Source organism: Physeter macrocephalus, chromosome 2, assembly GCF_002837175.3.
Source record: "Physeter macrocephalus isolate SW-GA chromosome 2, ASM283717v5, whole genome shotgun sequence".
Classification (NCBI taxonomy): Eukaryota; Metazoa; Chordata; class Mammalia; order Artiodactyla; family Physeteridae; genus Physeter; species Physeter macrocephalus.
In genome coordinates, this window is record NC_041215.1 from 130772109 (window position 1) to 130790266 (window position 18158).

The following is an 18158-nucleotide window of genomic DNA, read 5'->3' on the forward strand; positions in this document are numbered from 1 at the left end:
AAATAAAATAAGGTTCAGTCGAAACCTCACCCACCTAGTGGTGCATTAACGGTGGAGGCAGAGTCTTCTAATGTGAACACGTTCTACGTTACAGTCAAAGTGTGAAGTTTATGGTTGTCTTTTTAAAATGCTATTTCCGGGCTTCCCTGGTGGTGCAGTGGTTGAGAGTCCGCCTGCCGATGTAGGCCACACGGGTTCGTGCCCCGGTTCGGGAAGATCCCACGTGCCGCGGAGCGGCTGGGCCCGTGAGCCATGGCCGCTGAGCCTGCGCGTCCGGAGCCTGTGCTCCGCAACGGGAGAGGCCACAACAGTAAAAGGCCAGCATAACGTGCAAAAAATTAAAATAAAATGCCATTTCCTCTTCTTTCCTAAAATGAAAATCACACTGTTAACTTCGAGGAAGAGCCACAGTCCCCTAACTGGCAGGGCAAGTTGGGAGTCTGAGAGGTGGTCTGCCGTTGTCGGTGTAGTGAGTTTCAGAAGTTTAGTTTTCCAAACAGCTGTTGTGTTTTTAGGGGAAATTCTTTTGCCAATTGCGATGGTTCTTATCAAAGTTGGGGAAACCCCCCAGCCCTTTCCCATAGCGGGGAGGGCCGGCTTTGGGAGAAGGGGGAAGCCGCTCTGTATAGGATAATCTGGAGGAGGGACAACTGACATAGCAGAAGGCTGCGGGCCTTCCACGGACCCCCAAATCTTTAGTTACCTAAAACTCACAAAATGCCTGGTGAAGTTGTTTGTCCATTTGTTTGCTTTCGGGGGGTGGGGTATGTGAGAAAGTGACAGAGCCAGGGTGTCTTAAAGAGGAACAGCGCACAGGGACCCAGGAACACACCAGCAAGCAGGTGCCTGAAGGAGGCGCTCGGCGGGCAGAATCGTGGATGTCCAGGTTTCCACGGGCCCCAAGGCCAGCGTTCACCAGGTGCCCAGGTCCGTGAGGGGCACGGCAGCTGCCCTCCACCCATCCCCAGGAGCCGAGGAGGAGGGAGGACAGCAGGCTGGTGTCGGCAGAGAAGGCTGTCCCCAGCACCGTGCCGTGGGAGCCACCCTGGCTTTTGTGACCTCACAGGAGGGGTGTGGGTGACCCTCCCCTGTGGGCCCTGGGCTCAGACGGACGCCAGAGCCTCCCCGCAGGGCAGGGGCACACGGCCCCTCGGGGAGGGAGCCAGGAGATTAGGCAGCTCCATGTAGGTGCACGTTTAGGCGAGCAGGACCCACCATGAAGAAGGGCAGGAGGCAGAAGTCAGAGGCCAGGCGCCGAGGCCCCACCTCCCAGCGCGCCAGCTCCGAATGCACCCCTCAGCAGCAGAGCTCAGAGTCTGGTTCACAGCAGCCCGTCTCCGGATCCAGCCCTCAGCCGCCCAGCTCTGGAGTCACCTCACAGACCAGCAGTGAATCCATCCCCCCGCAGCCTGTGCCCCAGGCTCTCCCAGCTCCCGAAGTGAGCCGCTGGGCTCGGGGCGTCGTGTCTCCTGACACTGACACAAAAGCATCCCCTCGATCCAGGAAAACAGGTGGGCAGCCTGCCTGCTCGAGTGGTTCTAGCCTTCCTGCTGATGGAGTCGCAGGGCTGCCCCAGAGGCTGATACTTTTCTTATTGGGTAGTGATGCATGGTTAACGTGTGTTCTGGAACAGTACGTGGGGAGTGCGAGGGGTTTGGGTTTTGTTTTTTTACCCAGGAGACCAGGATTCCTGGGTTTTGTCATTCCTCACCATACTGAGTCTCTCTGAAGACAGCCACGCAAACATATTAACATTCAGTGTGGCTCGGTGGTAAATCCTAGCTCATTGGGAGTCGGAAGTACCACGTGGCTGCTAAAAAATAAACACCAAGGCTTCGTTGGTAGAAGAATACAGTTAAGGACAAGGGAGGTGGTCATACCGCTTTACTCTGTCCTCATCGGGCCATTTGTGTGCTGTAAAAGATGCCCAGCGATCTTGTCCAAGGAAGATAGTCCAGGTTGGGGGGATGAGAAGGGTGGGAGGAGGCAAGGACCTTCTGGTGTGTGAGAGCCGGTTGAGGGAATTGGAGGATATGTCTGTCAGCTGGAAATGTGAGTAGATTTGTTCCATGTTGTCCTCAGATGTCTGACTAAGGGTCCCTGGATAGGGTTGCCAGATAAAATACAGGCCACCCAGTCAAATTTGAATCTCAGATAAACAACAAATAATTTTTTAGTATAATAAGTGTGTTATGAATATTGCACGGGCGTCCTGTATTTTTATTTGTTAAATCTGGCAACTTACCCTTGGGAAACTCTGTAGAAGGCAGATTTCTGCTCAGCGTTAAAAAATATCCAACAGTTAGCTCTCTCTGAAAATGGAATGGCTGTCCAGTGGAAAGCGGTCCCCCATCTTCTTGGGTAGCCAGAGTCTAAATGAGCATTGGAGTATGTGGAGGGCACTCACACAGGCAAAATCAATTAACTCTCCAAGTTCCTCTGGGACCCACAGCCCAGGACAGCCATGGGAGGTGAGCTTGGGAAAGTATTTCAAAGACTGTCCACTGGAGTAGCAGTTGTCTTCTGGATGAATCCGAGAGCCCCAGAAAAATGGAACGTGGCCGCTCCAGTTGCAGGAATCTCAGTGCCACTTCTCCTAGGACGGACAGTCACCTGCTGCCGTCCCTTCCTGTGAATTCCATGGAAAGGGCACAGAATTGAGTTAGAAATCCTGCGTTGAAGCCCACTTCTTCAATCTCCTTGCTATCAGAGCACAGCTCTTATATTCTTTGAGCCTCGGTTTCCGTATCTGAGAATAACCATATTCCTTTTCACAGGATTGTTCTGATGATTGAATGAGATGGATAATGCCTTATAGAACACTGTACAGGTGTCAGCCATTACATCGGTGTTCTTCGTGTTATTCCCAGGTAGCACCAGTCTAGAAGGCAACTGGTTCCCCATGCAGTTGGTCCTCTCTCCCCTGCACACGCCGCTCCTGGTGTGGACACCTCCCGCGGGCAGTGGGCCCCTCACCTCTCTCCTTCTCTGTCCAGCAGGGCCTGTGACGCGAGCGGGCCCGCGCACCTTCTGTTCCTGTTCCACCTGCCCCGGCATCTCTGCTTGCTGGCGTCGTCTGGGCCTGTGCCATGGCCGCATCTTCGATGTCCTTCTGCCTCGGGCCTGGCCAACCACGCCAGGGAGAGGAGTCCCAAACCTCCTCACCTTCTACAGGTCCTGGAGCGCGTGGGGGGCTGGGCCCTCGGGGCACACGCCGTATTAGCAGTCGTGTGTAACTTCTTCCTCTCAGGACTCCCAGGCCCAAAGGAAAGCCACGTCCCGGGGGTTGGCAGCCGGGCCTTTCTGACCAGCCCCAGGCCCAGGTACCCCACCTGCACGGAGAGATGACGACTTTCTTCCTTACCGGGCATGGCTTCTCTGGGGTTCATTTTTCTTCGCTCCATAGGCAGCCTCCTTGCTCAGAGCACACTCCCCCGCAGTCCGTCCTAAAGTCCCTGTCGCTCCTTCCGCAGCCTGAGCCATAGCCCGACGCTTCCAGCCCCTGACCCGAACGTGAACAACCCCCTGGAATTTAGAGATAAATGCGGATGTAAATCACATACCCCTTGGTGCCAGGAAGACCTCTACCCCCTTCAGCGGGTCCCGGGCTGTTCCTGGCAGCCCCACGGGGGTCTGTCCGTGACCCGGAGGCCCACACAGCATCGCCCGCAGCATCTGCCCTTCTTTTCCTCTCCCACGAAGCCACCAGGTGGCCGCCCACTTCCTCTCGTGGGAAGACCCCTGTTGAGGGAACCGGACTGAAGATGTCCCTCACCTTTTCCGATGGCGCAGGGCTACGCGCAAGGGCTGGAGAGGGGCCTCCGCCTACCCCCAGCTCTGGGCCCCAGGGCACCTCCACTTATACTCAGGTCTCACAAATGTCCACAGAAGAGGCCTTCCGCCTGGGCATCTCCCAGCCCAGAAGCTGAGCCCACCCGTCCTCCATCCGCATCCGGCTCCTCTTCCCGGCCCCTGCCCCACCAAACCCCCCCTCTTGTGTGTTCGTGAAAAGCACCATCTCTCGGGCATATGAAGAGAGGCAAACAGATACCCAGGTGTGTTGGGAGAACATGCCAGAGCTAAAAATACCGTACTGTCTGGTAAGTCCCGTCAAGGAAGGGCCTGCCCCCCACTCACCATGATCAGCTGTCCTTCCACCCACTTAGTGCTTCCGTCCATTTAGTGCCAAGCTGTGCCATGGATTCATAAACTAACGAGTAGGAAAACCTACTCTGCATAAGGATACTAGGCACTGGGAGGGAAACCAAAACAGGAAACTTTACCCTTAAAAATTGTGCAGTCCGCATGGTAAGCTGAGATATGTATATTTAGAAACTAATGTGCAGGCCAGGAAGTGATACGTGTCCTATAGGAGACGTTCAAAGAGCTTCACTCCTGAGCTGGGGTCCAGGTAGATGTTGTAGTATCAGTTGTAACTGAGCTGAATCGAAAAGGATTTTAGGATCCTCTATGGCCTATTTTAAAGGGAGAGCATTCCAGGCGGAGGAAAAAGCACAAGGCAAGGCTTAGAAATAGGAAAGTGAGGGGGAGGGGCAGAGTCCAGATTGGCCGGGATAAGACATGCAGTCCTAGTCTGCTCAAGTTTACACCTGCTTCCATAATCTTTACATTTCTCTGTGGAGTGGAATGTTGACTCTGTTACGTACACATTCACATTAGATAAGAATCCCTACTTTAGTAGGATTTTGTCCAAATGGATATTGCATCTTGTGAAAGCCTTCCTCACAATTATTAGCATAATCATATACTTTCCTTTTCCGCCACCTTTGTGGTAGGTGTAGTATGTGGTTTCCTCAGATGCCTCAACCCCAGAATAGAGCTACATGGTAGGACTACTTCACAGGATGGCGGTGAAGCTTGAGGAGGACACTGGGTGTGAGGTGTTTAGCACAGGGCCTGGCACACGGCAGCCTTGACTACCTTTGTCACCTTCTCTCTGAGTGTCCAGGGGAGCTGGCATCCGAGGCCAGCCCATCCTCGGATCCTGGGGGGTCCTGTGGTAGAGCTTTATTGGGAGGGGTGCAGGGAGTTGTGTTCCTCTGAGAGGAGGAGCCATAGGGGGAAACGGACATTCCTGTGATCCTGAGGGGACCCCACAATTTCCACTTTCTCCTGCATATAGACAGGCACTAAATCCCGGCTGCCCCCCAACCTGTGGGCTTTCTGCTTTGCTTTGCAGAAGACCTACAAGTAAACATTCCACTCATCGTAATTCGCGTGCTCCGAGCCCTCGGGGCTGCTGCTGTGGCTCTGGGAACCCTGGGAGCTGCCCACCACATCACTGAATCCTTGTGAACAAGCCCCCAGGCCGGCGGTCCAGCAGGCATGTGGACCCCCTTCGTGCCCTTTGCAGAGTGATCCTCAAGCCCACTAACTCACCATCCCTGCAGCGCAGGGCTGATGGAATGTCTGTCTCTTCTCTGAATGGAGGAGGTCTCTAGGGGTGGACGAAGCCCCCAGCCTCTCAGGGGAATCTTGAGAACTGAGTGACTTGCTCCTGGCCTCAGGGTCCACTGGCACATCTCTCTCATCTCAGGCAGCCCTGGACACTCGTGGACAATGCTAGACCCATTGCTGGGATCTTCAAAACTGAGTTTCCCACCTCTCCTCTGGCCTGGGGTTGGTTCCCCTAGTCGTGGACACCAGATAGGAGGAGATGGGAGAGGCGGGGGCAGAGGGTCCTACGCATCTCAGAGCCTTTCCTCCCAACTTTCTCCCTGCCTGTGCCACCATTTCCAGCCCTACCCATCCTTTGTGAACTTCGTGTTCCGTGGAGCCTTTCTCCCATCTTTGTTATTACTGTTTTCTCCAGCCTATTCCATCCCATACTGCGGATGGTTTTTATGTACATCTGTGGCCTGTCTCCACGCTGTATTGCAAGATCCTTGAGGGCAGGGAGCATGCCTTCCACAACATCTTCAATCCTCCCCTGTCTCAGGCTGGGCTCCCTAGAAGCAGAGCCTGAGACAGGGATTTGGGTGCACAGGATTTAGTGAAGGAAAAAAAGGGAGGGAGGCAAGAGAGGGAGGGGAAGGAGCGGAGCAAGGACAAGGTCTCAGCTGAAGTCCACTTAGCCCAGTCCTGGGGAGCTCTGGAGGGTGAATTACAACCAGAGTTGGTCTCACCGTGAGACAAGAGGGTTGGCCTTTCATGCCCGTCTGTGAGTCAGTCATTGGCTACAGGGTGAGGTGGGGAGTACATGTCTTTGTGAAAAAGCAGCTCCCATTTGGGTGAGGACAAGTCCCTGAGGAAGGAGGCAGCTCTGAGCCTTTAGCAACCAACATTCATAATTCACAGGAGCTGGGCGATGGATGTGCCAGCCCAGAAAGGGGATCTGGGCGGGTACCAAGATCACCCCCAGTTGTCCCCATTGTCCAGTCCACATGCGGTGAATGCCTGACAAGTGGTGATGGGGGTGGGGCAGGAGGTAATGGGAGCATTTCAACCCACCCCAGGCCTCCAGCAGCCACAGCAGGGCGTGTGGTGGGAATAGAGGCTCAAGGTACCTCAGAAGCCCAGCCCGGAAAGTAAACTCCAGTGAGAGCTCACCATCTCCTCAAGGGCTCTGCTGCCTGATCCTGGGACATCCGTGAAAGAGCAGAGAAGCACCTTAAGCTTCACAAAATTCCACAGCAGTTGGAATCCTCAGTTTCCTCATCTGTACCTAGGGAAGAGCATAGCACCTTCCTCTTGAGATCGTTGGGAGTACGAGACGAGTACGAGACAAGGTGCTTGGAGGGCAGAGAGCTGGCCGGCTTGGGGAGCCTTGTCACTGTTATCATCATGCAGGTGGTGGTGGTTGGAAAGACGCTGGCTTTGGAGTTAGAGCCGTAGGTTCTAGCCTTGACTCTGCGGCCTGGTCGCTGGGTGTTCGGGGCCACGTTACTTGACTTCTGTGAGAGTCAGTAGCATCTCTAAAGTGCGGGGAATAACAGCTACCTCCAAGGGCAATGGTTGTGAGGATCAAGTGAGGGGATGCGCAGCCCTGCGGGGCCTGGTCACGGGTTGGGTACGTGGTGGCGACTGGCAGCGTGAAGATGGCGCCCGAGCTCAAGCGTTTCGTCTTAGAGTCTCCTTCCAGCAGAGCCCACTGGTGTGAGCTTGGGTTCCGGAGGCAGGAAGCCTTGGGATCAGATCCGCCTTCAACACCCAGTATCTCTGGGGCCTGGGCAACTCCCTTAACCCCTGATGCCTCATTTTCTTGTTAAATGGAGATAATAATGCTACAGCTCTCACCTGGGGTGAGGGGGAACTGGGTTAAAAAAATGCATGTGAAACACTTAGCAGAGGGCCTGGCATAGAACAGGCACTCAACATGGCAGCGACAGCACCATCATCATTTTTTAACTCAGTATTCCCCAAACTTTATTGACCTTTGAAATCTGGAATATTACTTTTCTAAATATATTTTTTGAAGTATTATTAACCTACAATACTGTGTGACTTATGGCGCACAGCACAGTGATTCGATATTTCTATACATTACAAAATGATCCCCACAAACACTAGTTTTATTAAAACCTAAAATCATTCATGTTAGTAGATAGGAAAATAGTAAACTAGAAGTCAAAATACAGTCAAGCTGTGTTTGGGGATCGATCACTTCTTTTCTTTAAATTTTTTTTTTTTTTTTTTTTTGCGGTACGCGGGCCTCACTGCTGTGGCCGTCTCTCACTGTTGTGGCCTCTCCCGTTGCGGAGCACAGGCTCCGGACGCGCAGGCTCAGCGGCCATGGCTCACGGGCCCAGCCGCTCCGCGGCACGTGGGATCTTCCCGGACCGGGGCACGAACCCGCGTCCCCTGCATCGGCAGGCGGACCCCCAACCACTGCGCCACCAGGGAAGCCCTAGCTTCCTTTTTAACTTAAATGCATTTATTTTCAAACTGGCCATAAATGGAAAATCCTATCCTTTGCCATAAAAAAGACTCACAGTAAATATAAATACCATAAAAACAAAACGTCATGGAATTCTGGCTGATAGGGTGCCTGAAAAAGTCTCAGCTTTGACGTCAGTGCCCTGTGTGTTCAAAGATATTTGACAAGTGTTGGATGTTAACACTGGCCAGCTCCACGCTCAGAGCCTCTTTAACCAGAGGGTCGAAAGATAACGGGAATGGGCCGTGGTTCACATTATTGAACTCGGTGTCCAGTGCCACCCGAAGTGTCTCAGTGTCCACGAGGGGGGGTGCGTGTCTCACCCACACTGTAGTTCACACGGTCCTGAGCCCTGGGGGGTGGGAGGAGAGAGTGGAGGAGGAGGAGGAGGGGAAGTGAAGGAGGCAGGGCGTGGCGCGGGGAGGACTGGAATGGAAACCTGCCCTGGGCCTGGAGTAGGTCATTTCCCCGGGAATAACTGAGAGTCTGCAAAGTTAAAGAGGCTCCCCAGAGACTGAATCCAGTCTTCACTCCATCCCCCAAAGCTCTGTGTGTGTGTTGCCGGCGGCGGGGGTGGCGGGGGTGTTGTTTTGGGGCCCTGGTGTCACTGACGTCACTTACAAACCACGCAGTGTGCGGACTTCACGCAGCTCTTCTGCTGTTCTGAGGGCTATGACTCCTCTGTCTCCCTAGGGCAGGCCTAGTTCCCTTCCTAGACACTGGTCGCCATGGTATTTCCCACCCCGACTCCCCAATGTCCCCCACATACCCCCCTGTGTAGCTCTGTAAGTGGGTCACCTCGGCTGTCTCATATCAGTACCAGTCGTGTGCCCAGCACCACACTAGGTGCTGTGAGACGTGACGACACAGTGGTGAGTGGATGGCCAAGTCCATCAACAGACCCAGGCTAGGCTTAAGACTTTGAGGTCTAGTAAAGTCTGTGGATCTAAGCCAGCCAAGGCTCCCAGGCAAAGGGAGCAGAGGTGATAACTCAGATGTCGACATCTGACATCCAAGCTAGAAGGCGGCAGAGTCCAGATGGGAGAGAGTGCTTGGTAACTAAATAATGCGTTCATTCATTAAATATTTCTTGGGCACCTACCTTGTACCAGGACAGGAAGGAGCCCTTCCCTGGGAGCCTACATTCTAGTGGACACAGACAAGTCAGTGAATAAACAGGATCACTTGATTTGGTGGTAAATTTTATCAAGGAAATAAAAATATAAAGTTGATCTGATGAAGAGCAAAGAGGGGTGGGGTGACCAGGAGGGGCCGCTGCTGGAGCCAGGCTGGTCTGCAAAGGCCTCTCTGAACTGAGGCACACGTAGTAGAAGGAGCCAGACCGTGCAAATCTGGGGGAAGTGTGTTCTGTGCAGCAGGAGCGGCAAACCCGGCAGCCCCGAGGCAGGAAGGACTCTTAACATGTTTGCGGGCCATCCTGGCGCCAGTATGGCTAGAGTTGGGGGGTCAGGATGCCACTTTTGGGGAGACCAAGGTCAGGCAGGCCTTTGGAGCTTCCATTGTGTTCTAGAGGTGGGGGGCAGCCCCTGAAGCAGGGCAATAGCAAGTCCTTGCACAGGCACGCTTCTGGGTGTTTTACGTATATTAACTCATTCATCCTCCCCTCAGAGGGGAGTATCTCAAGCTGCCGGTTTAGATTTCAAAACAATCACAGTGCCTGCTGGGTAGAAAATGGGAAGGGGCGGGGGGGGGGGTGAGGAATGACCAGGTAGGACTCACTTGCACTGGTCCAGGCAGGCAAAGATGGTGCTTGGACCAGGGTGATGGCTGTGGCGGGAAACGTGAACAGCTGTACTATGGGGGTTGAACCAGCAAGTCTGGCTGAGAGATTGGATGAAATAATGAGGAAAAGTGAAGCCTCAAGGATGACTCCAAGTTTGGGGTGTCATTGCCAGAGGATCAATGTGCAAGAGGGGACAAAAATCAAGAGTTCTGTTTTGCTGTTAATTTTGAGATGTTGGACAACCAAGTGGAGATGTCAGGTAGGCAGAGACATAGAGGGAGCTCACAGGAAAGGCCGGATCTTAGCTGTAAACATAAGAGTCATTAGCAATAGCTGACATAGGGAGAGAGCATGGATAGAGCAGAGGGCCAGGAATCAAGCCAACGCTGAGAAGTCTGATAGTAAAGGAAGGTGTCTGCAAGAAGACACCTGCTCTGGGTCTTCTCTGGGTCTAGGTGAGCACATGGGATCCCAGGAGGTTTCCAGAGGTAAGGAGAACAGGTAGGCTCAGGTCAAAAGTGTCCACAGGTAGGGAAAGGCAACAGAGATGTATCTCCGTGGGAGGGGCTGGTGAGCTGTGACCTCTGATCATAAAGATCCAGCAGCTCCTTTCTGCTTGTTCTCCTGCTCCCTGCCGAACGTGGACGGACAGGCCTGTGTTTCCCCATCCCGGCACCAGGACCCATCCCCATTTGTACAGCACCCAGCTTCAGGTCTCATGGCCTCTTGACTAGATGGACCAACCCCGGTGCTCGCTGAGGTCCCCCTTCCCAGGCATCCTGTATGCTCAGCCACCGCTCTCTACGCACACCCTTTCAAGTGCAAAAGGTTTTCACCGCTTCCAGAGAAAAATTCCTTAGCTTGACAGTTGAATGAAACTTACCTACCTTCCATGGTTAAGGTGCTTTTCCCAGTAAACACTGGGAAGGGTTCTACCAATGGCATTGCTCTGATGTCTCTCTTTTTAATTCGGTTGTAAAATGAAAGGGTGAATGGGTAGGTGAGTTAGATTACTTGATGCTGCAAATTTCAGCGAACCTAATTCAAAATTATAATGAGATTATCTCACATAACAAAACAGTCAGGAAGTGTCAGGCCTGGTGAACTCAACGGTGTCATCAGAGACCTGGGGACTTTTCCAACTTCTGGCTCTGACACCCTCAGCGGAGGGCTCACTAGTTCCCCTCCTGGACAGGTGGCTGGAGGAGCCCCAGAATTATATCCTCATACCCTGACAACCAGAAGCAGGGAAAAGGCCACCTCCTTCTTGCGTCTCTTCTGGAGTTAAGAAACTCTTCCCAGGATCCCCCTCCCCTGGTATACTTGCCCCCTCATTGGGGTGACAGGCCTCTGAATTGGGTCTCATGCCCCTTTTTAAAAAAAAAAAAAAATATATATATATATATATACATTTATTTATTTATTTATTTATTTATTTTCCTGCGCCAGGTCTTAGTTGTGGCACGCGGGATCTTCATTGCAGCATGCGGGATCTTTAGGTGTGGCGTCTGGGAACTTAGTTGTGGCGTGCATGCGGGATCTAGTTTCCTAACCAGGGACTGAACCCGGGCCCCCTTCATTGGGAGCACTGAGTCTTAACTGCTGGACCACCAGGGACGTCCCTCATGCCCCTTCTTAAGCAAATTAATAGCGTAGGAGGGTGAATTTTCATGACTGGATTAGACCAACCTAGATCTACTCCCACACCCTGCCCCTATGGACAAAGGTGGACAAAGGAGGGGAGCAGCAAACCAAATGTGGCCCCGGCCAGGAAGGCAGGTGTGCGAGTGGATTTGGGGGGAGCAGCCAGCAGCACCCACTACAACAGGCAAGCGTGTTTTAAGAAGGTGATATGGTAGCCAGCGCAGGATGAACTTCAAAGCAGACCTGTTGGCCTGGGACCTCTCTGGCTTTAGCCCCCGAAAGCCACCCTGAGGGTGTTGTGAGTCAGTATGCATGCATGTGTTGGTGGTAGGGGGAGCAATGAGTTCGTAGACTCTCAGTTCTTAGACCGTCTAGGAGGGAAACAAGCAGTTTGGTGTCCTTCTCAGTCCAGAGCGTGAAGAACCATCTGATGACACTGGCAAAGCCTCCTCTCCAGGGAAACATGTTTCTAGAATTTTCTTTCCAAAGGCTTGGTGAGCCTCTCTCTCTGCATCCCACCAATGAATGATGCGGCACTAAAATCAAGGGGCTGCTTCCCCTCTCCTTTTGGGCACTGACTGTAGTAAAACTCACCACCATGGCCTGGCGTTTGGGAAGTGAGGCTCCGTCTGAGCTGCCGGGATCCCTGGGGGAAGGGAGAGGAGACAGAAGGCACCCAGTTCATGCCAGGCATTTTGCAAAAGCTTGTTACAGCCTGAAGGGAAAAAACAAAGTCTGAAAGGCCGAGTTCGTACAAAAGGAAGAGTGGACGTGATAAATGGAAGAAATTTGAATCCTAAATTTATTTTCCCACAGGAGGCTCTTAGCTGCTAAACCCTCCCCCTGAGGCTATAAAACTGGAAAGCCACCAGAATTCTGGGGTCACAGAGTATTGTCTAAGCTCATGGCTCTGTCCTTATTTTTCTTACAGATCCAGTTTTCCATCAAGGATCTCTCTTGTCACCAAAATAGAACAAAACAAAACAAAAAAGAATTCTGTTTCTTTAGTGTATTCTACCCAGAGACACAGAGGTTGGCCTTGGCAAATGGGTAGGGAGGTAAACTTGGGGGTGACTCTGTGAGCCCCAGGTAAACCAGGGTGGGATCCGGCTGTTCCTGTTGGTGACCGCACACCCAAGGGGGGCAACTTCCTCTGCACACACTCACAGAACAATTTCAGATCCTCACTCTAAATGCAGACATCAGACAACTTAATTCAATACCTATCATAACTACTCAACTGCACTTCCATCCTGTGGTAATCCCAGTTAGTGGGAGCAGGAGGAAGGTGCTGGCTCCTTTCACACACACACACACACACACACACACACACACCCAGGACACACACACACACAGGACACACACACACACACCCAGGACACACACATACACACACACACCCAGGACACACACACACACACACACACACACACACACACACACACACACACACACACACACACACACCTGCCTGAGCTGGCTTCATTTAGGTTCACCTGTGATAGGGAGGCACAGGGCCGGGCCGGGCTTGCAGGCTTGTGGTCTGTGTGGTGACTTAGCTGCACCCAGCCACTGCCTGGTGGGTTTGGACATCTGGCTTCTGAGTGGCCGAGGCAGAGGTCTTCCTTCAAGGTGGCCCCAGGAAACACCAGTAGATGTGAAACAGAAAAGGGAAGACCGTGAACACAGGTGCAGTGGCCACTAGGGGCAAATGAAGCTGAATCCTGCTGGGGCAGCACTAGGAAACAGAACACGCCCATCAGAGTAATCTCACCCAAGGAGGGGAAGCTGGGCGTTTATATACCCATGGGTTAAGGGCTGCTGGGAGGGAGGTGGTTAATTCCCCCCCACTTGTGTCCCCTGGGGAGTGCAGAGGGTGGAGGCTGGGAGCTGAGAATTCACTGAAGCAGTTACACAAGAGGATAGGAGGGGGCAGGTAGTAGGGGTGTAAGGACAGCCCTGAACTCAAGTGAGTGAGTGCACAGAGCACCTGGGTGACCCTCTTGCCTCTAAGAGGGGGCCAGGCTCGGAGCAAGTGGGATTGGGCGGGGGGGCCAGCAGGTTACCTGGAATCCCAGAGCCTGCCCGCCCTCCCCCTCCCAATCCCAGGATGTCCCTTCCTGAACAGACGCTGGGAGATTGGGAGAGGGCACCCTGGATTGACAGGATCCTTCTCTGGGAAGCCAGCCTCGGGAAGAATAATGCCGACTTCCAGGGTGGGGTGTGGCCATGTTGAGGTCTGTTCTGCAGATCAGGATGAAAGGGACCCGTAGGCGCAGTGGAGGGGAACGGGGACCCCGGGGCTGCTGCCTCTGGGCAGCACAGCTCCTCTGACTGAAGATATTTAGCTCCCTTTTCTGGCGTATTACTTAGGCCCCCGTTTGTTGTAAATGTCAGACAATCTAACCCAAAGTGGCCTGAGCAAAACGAGCATGTATTAACTCCTGTAAAAGTCAAGAGCGTTCCAGTCCAGACGTGGTTTGTTCCAGGGGTGCCGGCTGTGCCCCCAGAGCCCATTTCTCTCTGTCTGCTTTGCCGTGTCAGTTCCATGCTCAGGCAAGCTCTTCCCACAAGGTGGCCAGCAAGGTGGCCAGATGGCTGCTCCAGCAACAGCCCCCCAGCTCCCCAGCCTCCGAAGTCAAGTCCGGCAGAGAAGGCCTCTGATGGGGCTCTGATTAAGTCCTGTGTCCCTCCCGGAATGCAGTGCTCTGATTGTCCAGCCTAGCCCTACACAACCACCTTTGGAACTGAGGGTCAACTCCACAGCAAGTGCGAGGGCTGAGAGCAGGGAAGAGACAAAACAGTAATTTTAGTAACCTTTAACCGAAGGAAATGGGAATGGATGCAAGGCAGCTGCGAACAGCAGATACCTACTCTGGGTGGGTCTGGGCCTGCGCCCAGGGCCCTGGTGCTGCCCTCCCACTCCTGCCCCTTTCCCGTCCACCCCGACCCCTTCACCAGAATGAATGCCTGAGTAGCCAGGAGCTGAGGATTCACAGCTACTTTGAGCCCCAGAGTCCTGGTGGTTGGATTCCCCAGTGCAGTGGTGACCTGGGCGGTACTACCCTCCCACCCAGGGAAATGTATAGGCAGTGCTGGTTCTCACAATAACTAAGGGATACTATGGGCCATTAGTGGTGAAGGCCAGCCCCACACAATAAATAATTATCCCACCCCAAATGCCAATAGCAGCCTCCTTGGCAATTACTGCCCCTGGGTTCACCTGTGGATACTCTCCTACACTGGCTTTGCCTTGGGTTTCACAGCACTTGTCATGGACCACAGACATCACTCTTAAAGAGTGGAAACCACATGCTAAGTAGCCACATGCCAAGAGGCCCCCATCACTCTTCATCCTGCTGTGTGCAGTTCTGTTGGCGTGTCCACCTCTCCCCTCTGTTAGGTTCTGGAGCCAGGGACCAGGTGTTTTTCCTCTCTCGAATCCTTCCCAGAACATAACAGAATCTCATGAATGAACAGGCCTGCCACCATTGGGACCATTTTTGGATAAGTTGAGATTTGAGTTGGACCGTTATGTTCAGAGTGGCTTATAAATGTGATCATTGGATTAAACTACAGTTGACCCTTGAATAACTCAGGTTTGAACTGCACGAGTCCACGTATACATGGATATTTTTCAGCAGTAAAATACTGCAATACTACATGGTCATGGTTGGTTGAACCCAAGGATGCAGAGGAAGCACAGATACGGCGGGCCAATAATAAATTATACTCATATAACCCTCCATGTTGTTCAAGGGTCAACTGTGTTGTTGTGGGTTCTTTTGAAAATTTAAACTTCTTTATTTTACATTTTACAACTTGGATGTTTTATGTTTTGACATCTGAAACAAATTTGCAAACAATGACTTTTATGGAAAACTACACATCATAAGCAGTATGCACTCTAGTTATTTGATTGGTTTATGAACAGTCTCCAGGAGGTTGAAAATAGCTAAGATTCAACTGTGTTTTAATTACTGCCAATTTCAAGTGATAGCTCTGAGAGGTGCTTTTGAAGTTTAGAGCCAGAAAGAAGTGGAACCGAGTATATTTGCGAACACAGTGCAGTGACTGAGGCTGCCCTGGCGGTGAGCTTGGAGACAGCCTGGCTGAGACTAGGCTTGAGGATTTAGCATCTTCTCCAGGCTGGACTCACACCTCGGCTCTGAATGTGGTCTCCAGACCACAGGTTCGTTATTCTTGGGAGAGTCAGGTCTATCCCACTGGAACAATCCATTCAAGAGTGAGAGATGAGAGTACAAGAAGGAAAAGGCAGAACCAAGCCCAGAAGGACCCATCTTCCTACAGTTGCCATCTGGTCCACCTAGCTCACTGGTGCCAGGGGTCTAGGACCAGGTGAAAGGTCCTGAGCTTTTCAGACACTACTGTGGTCTCCATTCATCCCACCCCCACCTCCAGAGGACAGCCAGTCTCCCACTTGCCATGAAGCCTGGTGGGTTACAGGTAGAGTTAGTAACCAGGATCCAGAGAACTGAACTGACAAATCCAGTCATAAAATTCATGTGGAACACTGAAGTACAGCCTCTTCTGCCTCCGGCCTAGGGTCCCAGGCTCAGTACCTCGTCGGGCAGGGAAGTAAACTAGGCCTGCAGCCACTGGTAACCCATTGGAGGAAGGACAGCTCTTCACGCTGCTCTTGCAAGTTCTGGCTTTACCGGCAAACTCAGGAAGATCCTATCTCCCCAGGCAACTCCTCCTTTGCATATGCAGAAACAGCATATACGCTTATAATATGCAAATTATATACGTTATCACACCTCACACAGCCAGTCACGGGTCCCCAGTGAAGTGAGAAGGGATGGAAAAGGAGCCCATCTGAGCAAGGGACTGAATCTCACATCAACATCAAACAGCCAGAAGCCCCCTCCCCAACGCTGCCCCCTGAGCTGCCATGCCCCACCCTGCAAGGCCACATCCTTAAGGCAAGAGGAGGCTGCAGAGCATGGAACAGTGGCCCTTGGCATTGAGAATAAGGTTACGTGTTTAGCTCATGCAAACCAGCTCCCTGGAAACCTGCAGGGGACAAGTGACTCAACACACACATCCCAGAATCCTCGCCGGCTCTTGGCAAATGTGCCTTCCCCCACTGGCTCAGCCGCAGCTGCCGGGATGCCATGTGCCTCCTTTCTCTTCTCCCTTCTGTACTGTTCACATGGAGCAGCAGACACAGAAAGACTTTATTCACAGGCTCCAAGGCTCGGCCTTCTATTGAAAGCTTTCCGACTATGCAAATTCCTCAGTATTGGATTCTTCTTTTCAAGGGCTTTAAAGTTGCGTACTCCCACTGTGAACGGTTAAGCAGATCAAGACTTCCCTGGGCGGGAGCTTCCTTAAAAATAATTCTTGCATTTAAAGGAGAAACTTCTGAAACTGCCATAAAGCAGAACTTCCAGTTGCGAAGTCAGGCTTGACAAAAATGGACAGTAGCCCAGCTTCGCCTCCTTGCGGGTACGCAGGTGGAAAACCCCTACTTTTGTTGTCTGTGCCCCGCTCCCACCTTTGCCTGGCCTCCTTCATTCAGAACTGCCCTGTGCCTGTGCGTACGCTAGTCCTGGGTGACTGGAGACTCAAACCAAGACAGTTGTCGCCCACCAGAAGCTCAAATCCAGGGGGCTGGACGAGCCTCTAAATGAGCCGGCTTTCTTCTCTCCAGGGGCCCTGGGCCTGCCTGCTCCCTTCACCCCTAGAACCAGGAGGTTCTGATCTCAGCCTCTCCTGGACAGAGCAGTTCCCCACTGTTGTGTCAGTAAGCAGCGGGCGTTTCAAGGTTTGTCGTCCTGTCTGGGCTCCTCCACGGTGGCATTTCAAAGACTAGGTCCCTTCCCCTGAGCTTCTGGTTCACTCTCTGTCCAGGTCTCCCTGCAGGACGGGGTGCCCTCTCCTCCCTCAGGCATCAGACAGGGTTCATGCTGAAATAACTAAGGCAAACAGGATTCCTCTCTCCTGCCACTACCTTTCCCACCCCCGCCAAGAGATCCCTTCGTTAAAATGGGACATTTTTTCTCGATTATATAGGATTTCACACCATATATTTGTTACACGCTCTTGTCACTTCTCATGGAAATCGTTCCATGCAATATCTCATTTTAACAGCTGCATGATGTGCCATCCCATGACTGTTTCTTTTTTTCTTTTTTAATTCTTATTCGAGTATAGTTGCTTTACACTGTTGTGTTAGTTTCTGCTGTACAGCAAAGTGAATCAGCTATATGTATACATACGTCCCCTGTTTTTTAGATTTCCTTCCCATTTAGGTCACCACAGAGCACTGAGTAGAGCTCCCTGTGCTGTACAGCAGGTTCTCATTAGTTATCTATTTTATACATAGTAGTGTATAGATGTCAGTCCCCATCTCCCAATTCAACCCACCCCCTCTTCCCCGCCTTGGTAACCATAAGTTTGTTCTCTACAACATGACTGTTTCCTTTTTTTAAAAAAACCTTTATTGAATTTGTTACAATATAGCTTCCGTTTTATGTTTTTTGGTATTTTGGCCATGAGGCATGTGGGATCTTAGCTCCCCGACCAGGGATCGAACCCACACCCCCTGTATTGGAAGGCGAAGTCCTAACCACTGGACCGCCAGGGAAGTCCTCCTACAACGTGACTGTTTCTTAATTGATCAAATGAGCCTCTGCAGGTTCTGCATAGTGCTGTCTCCCAGTACTGCTCAGTGAACACTGGCCACGATACCCATCAGAGTCATTGACGGGGAAGGGGACCTAGCGCTACCTGGCTTAGACATAAGGGAAACAGCGGCTCCTGATCTGTAGAGTCTACAGGTCGGGCAGGCTCTGGGGTGAGCTTAATCCAAAGATCCCATTTCTTTCTTTCTCCCCACTCTGCCTT

General features: G+C 52.3%; 1 protein-coding gene across 1 annotated transcript; it reads left to right on the forward strand.

The window, feature by feature from the left end:
* Positions 1–1216: 1216 nt before the first annotated feature.
* Positions 1217–5306, forward strand: SPATA3 (spermatogenesis associated 3). The gene is made up of 3 exons (XM_007107999.2): positions 1217–1511; positions 3000–3174; positions 5201–5306. The coding sequence occupies exons 1-3, from the start codon at positions 1217–1219 to the stop codon at positions 5304–5306; spliced, it is 576 nt and encodes a 191-aa protein (XP_007108061.1).
* Positions 5307–18158: the final 12852 nt, after the last annotated feature.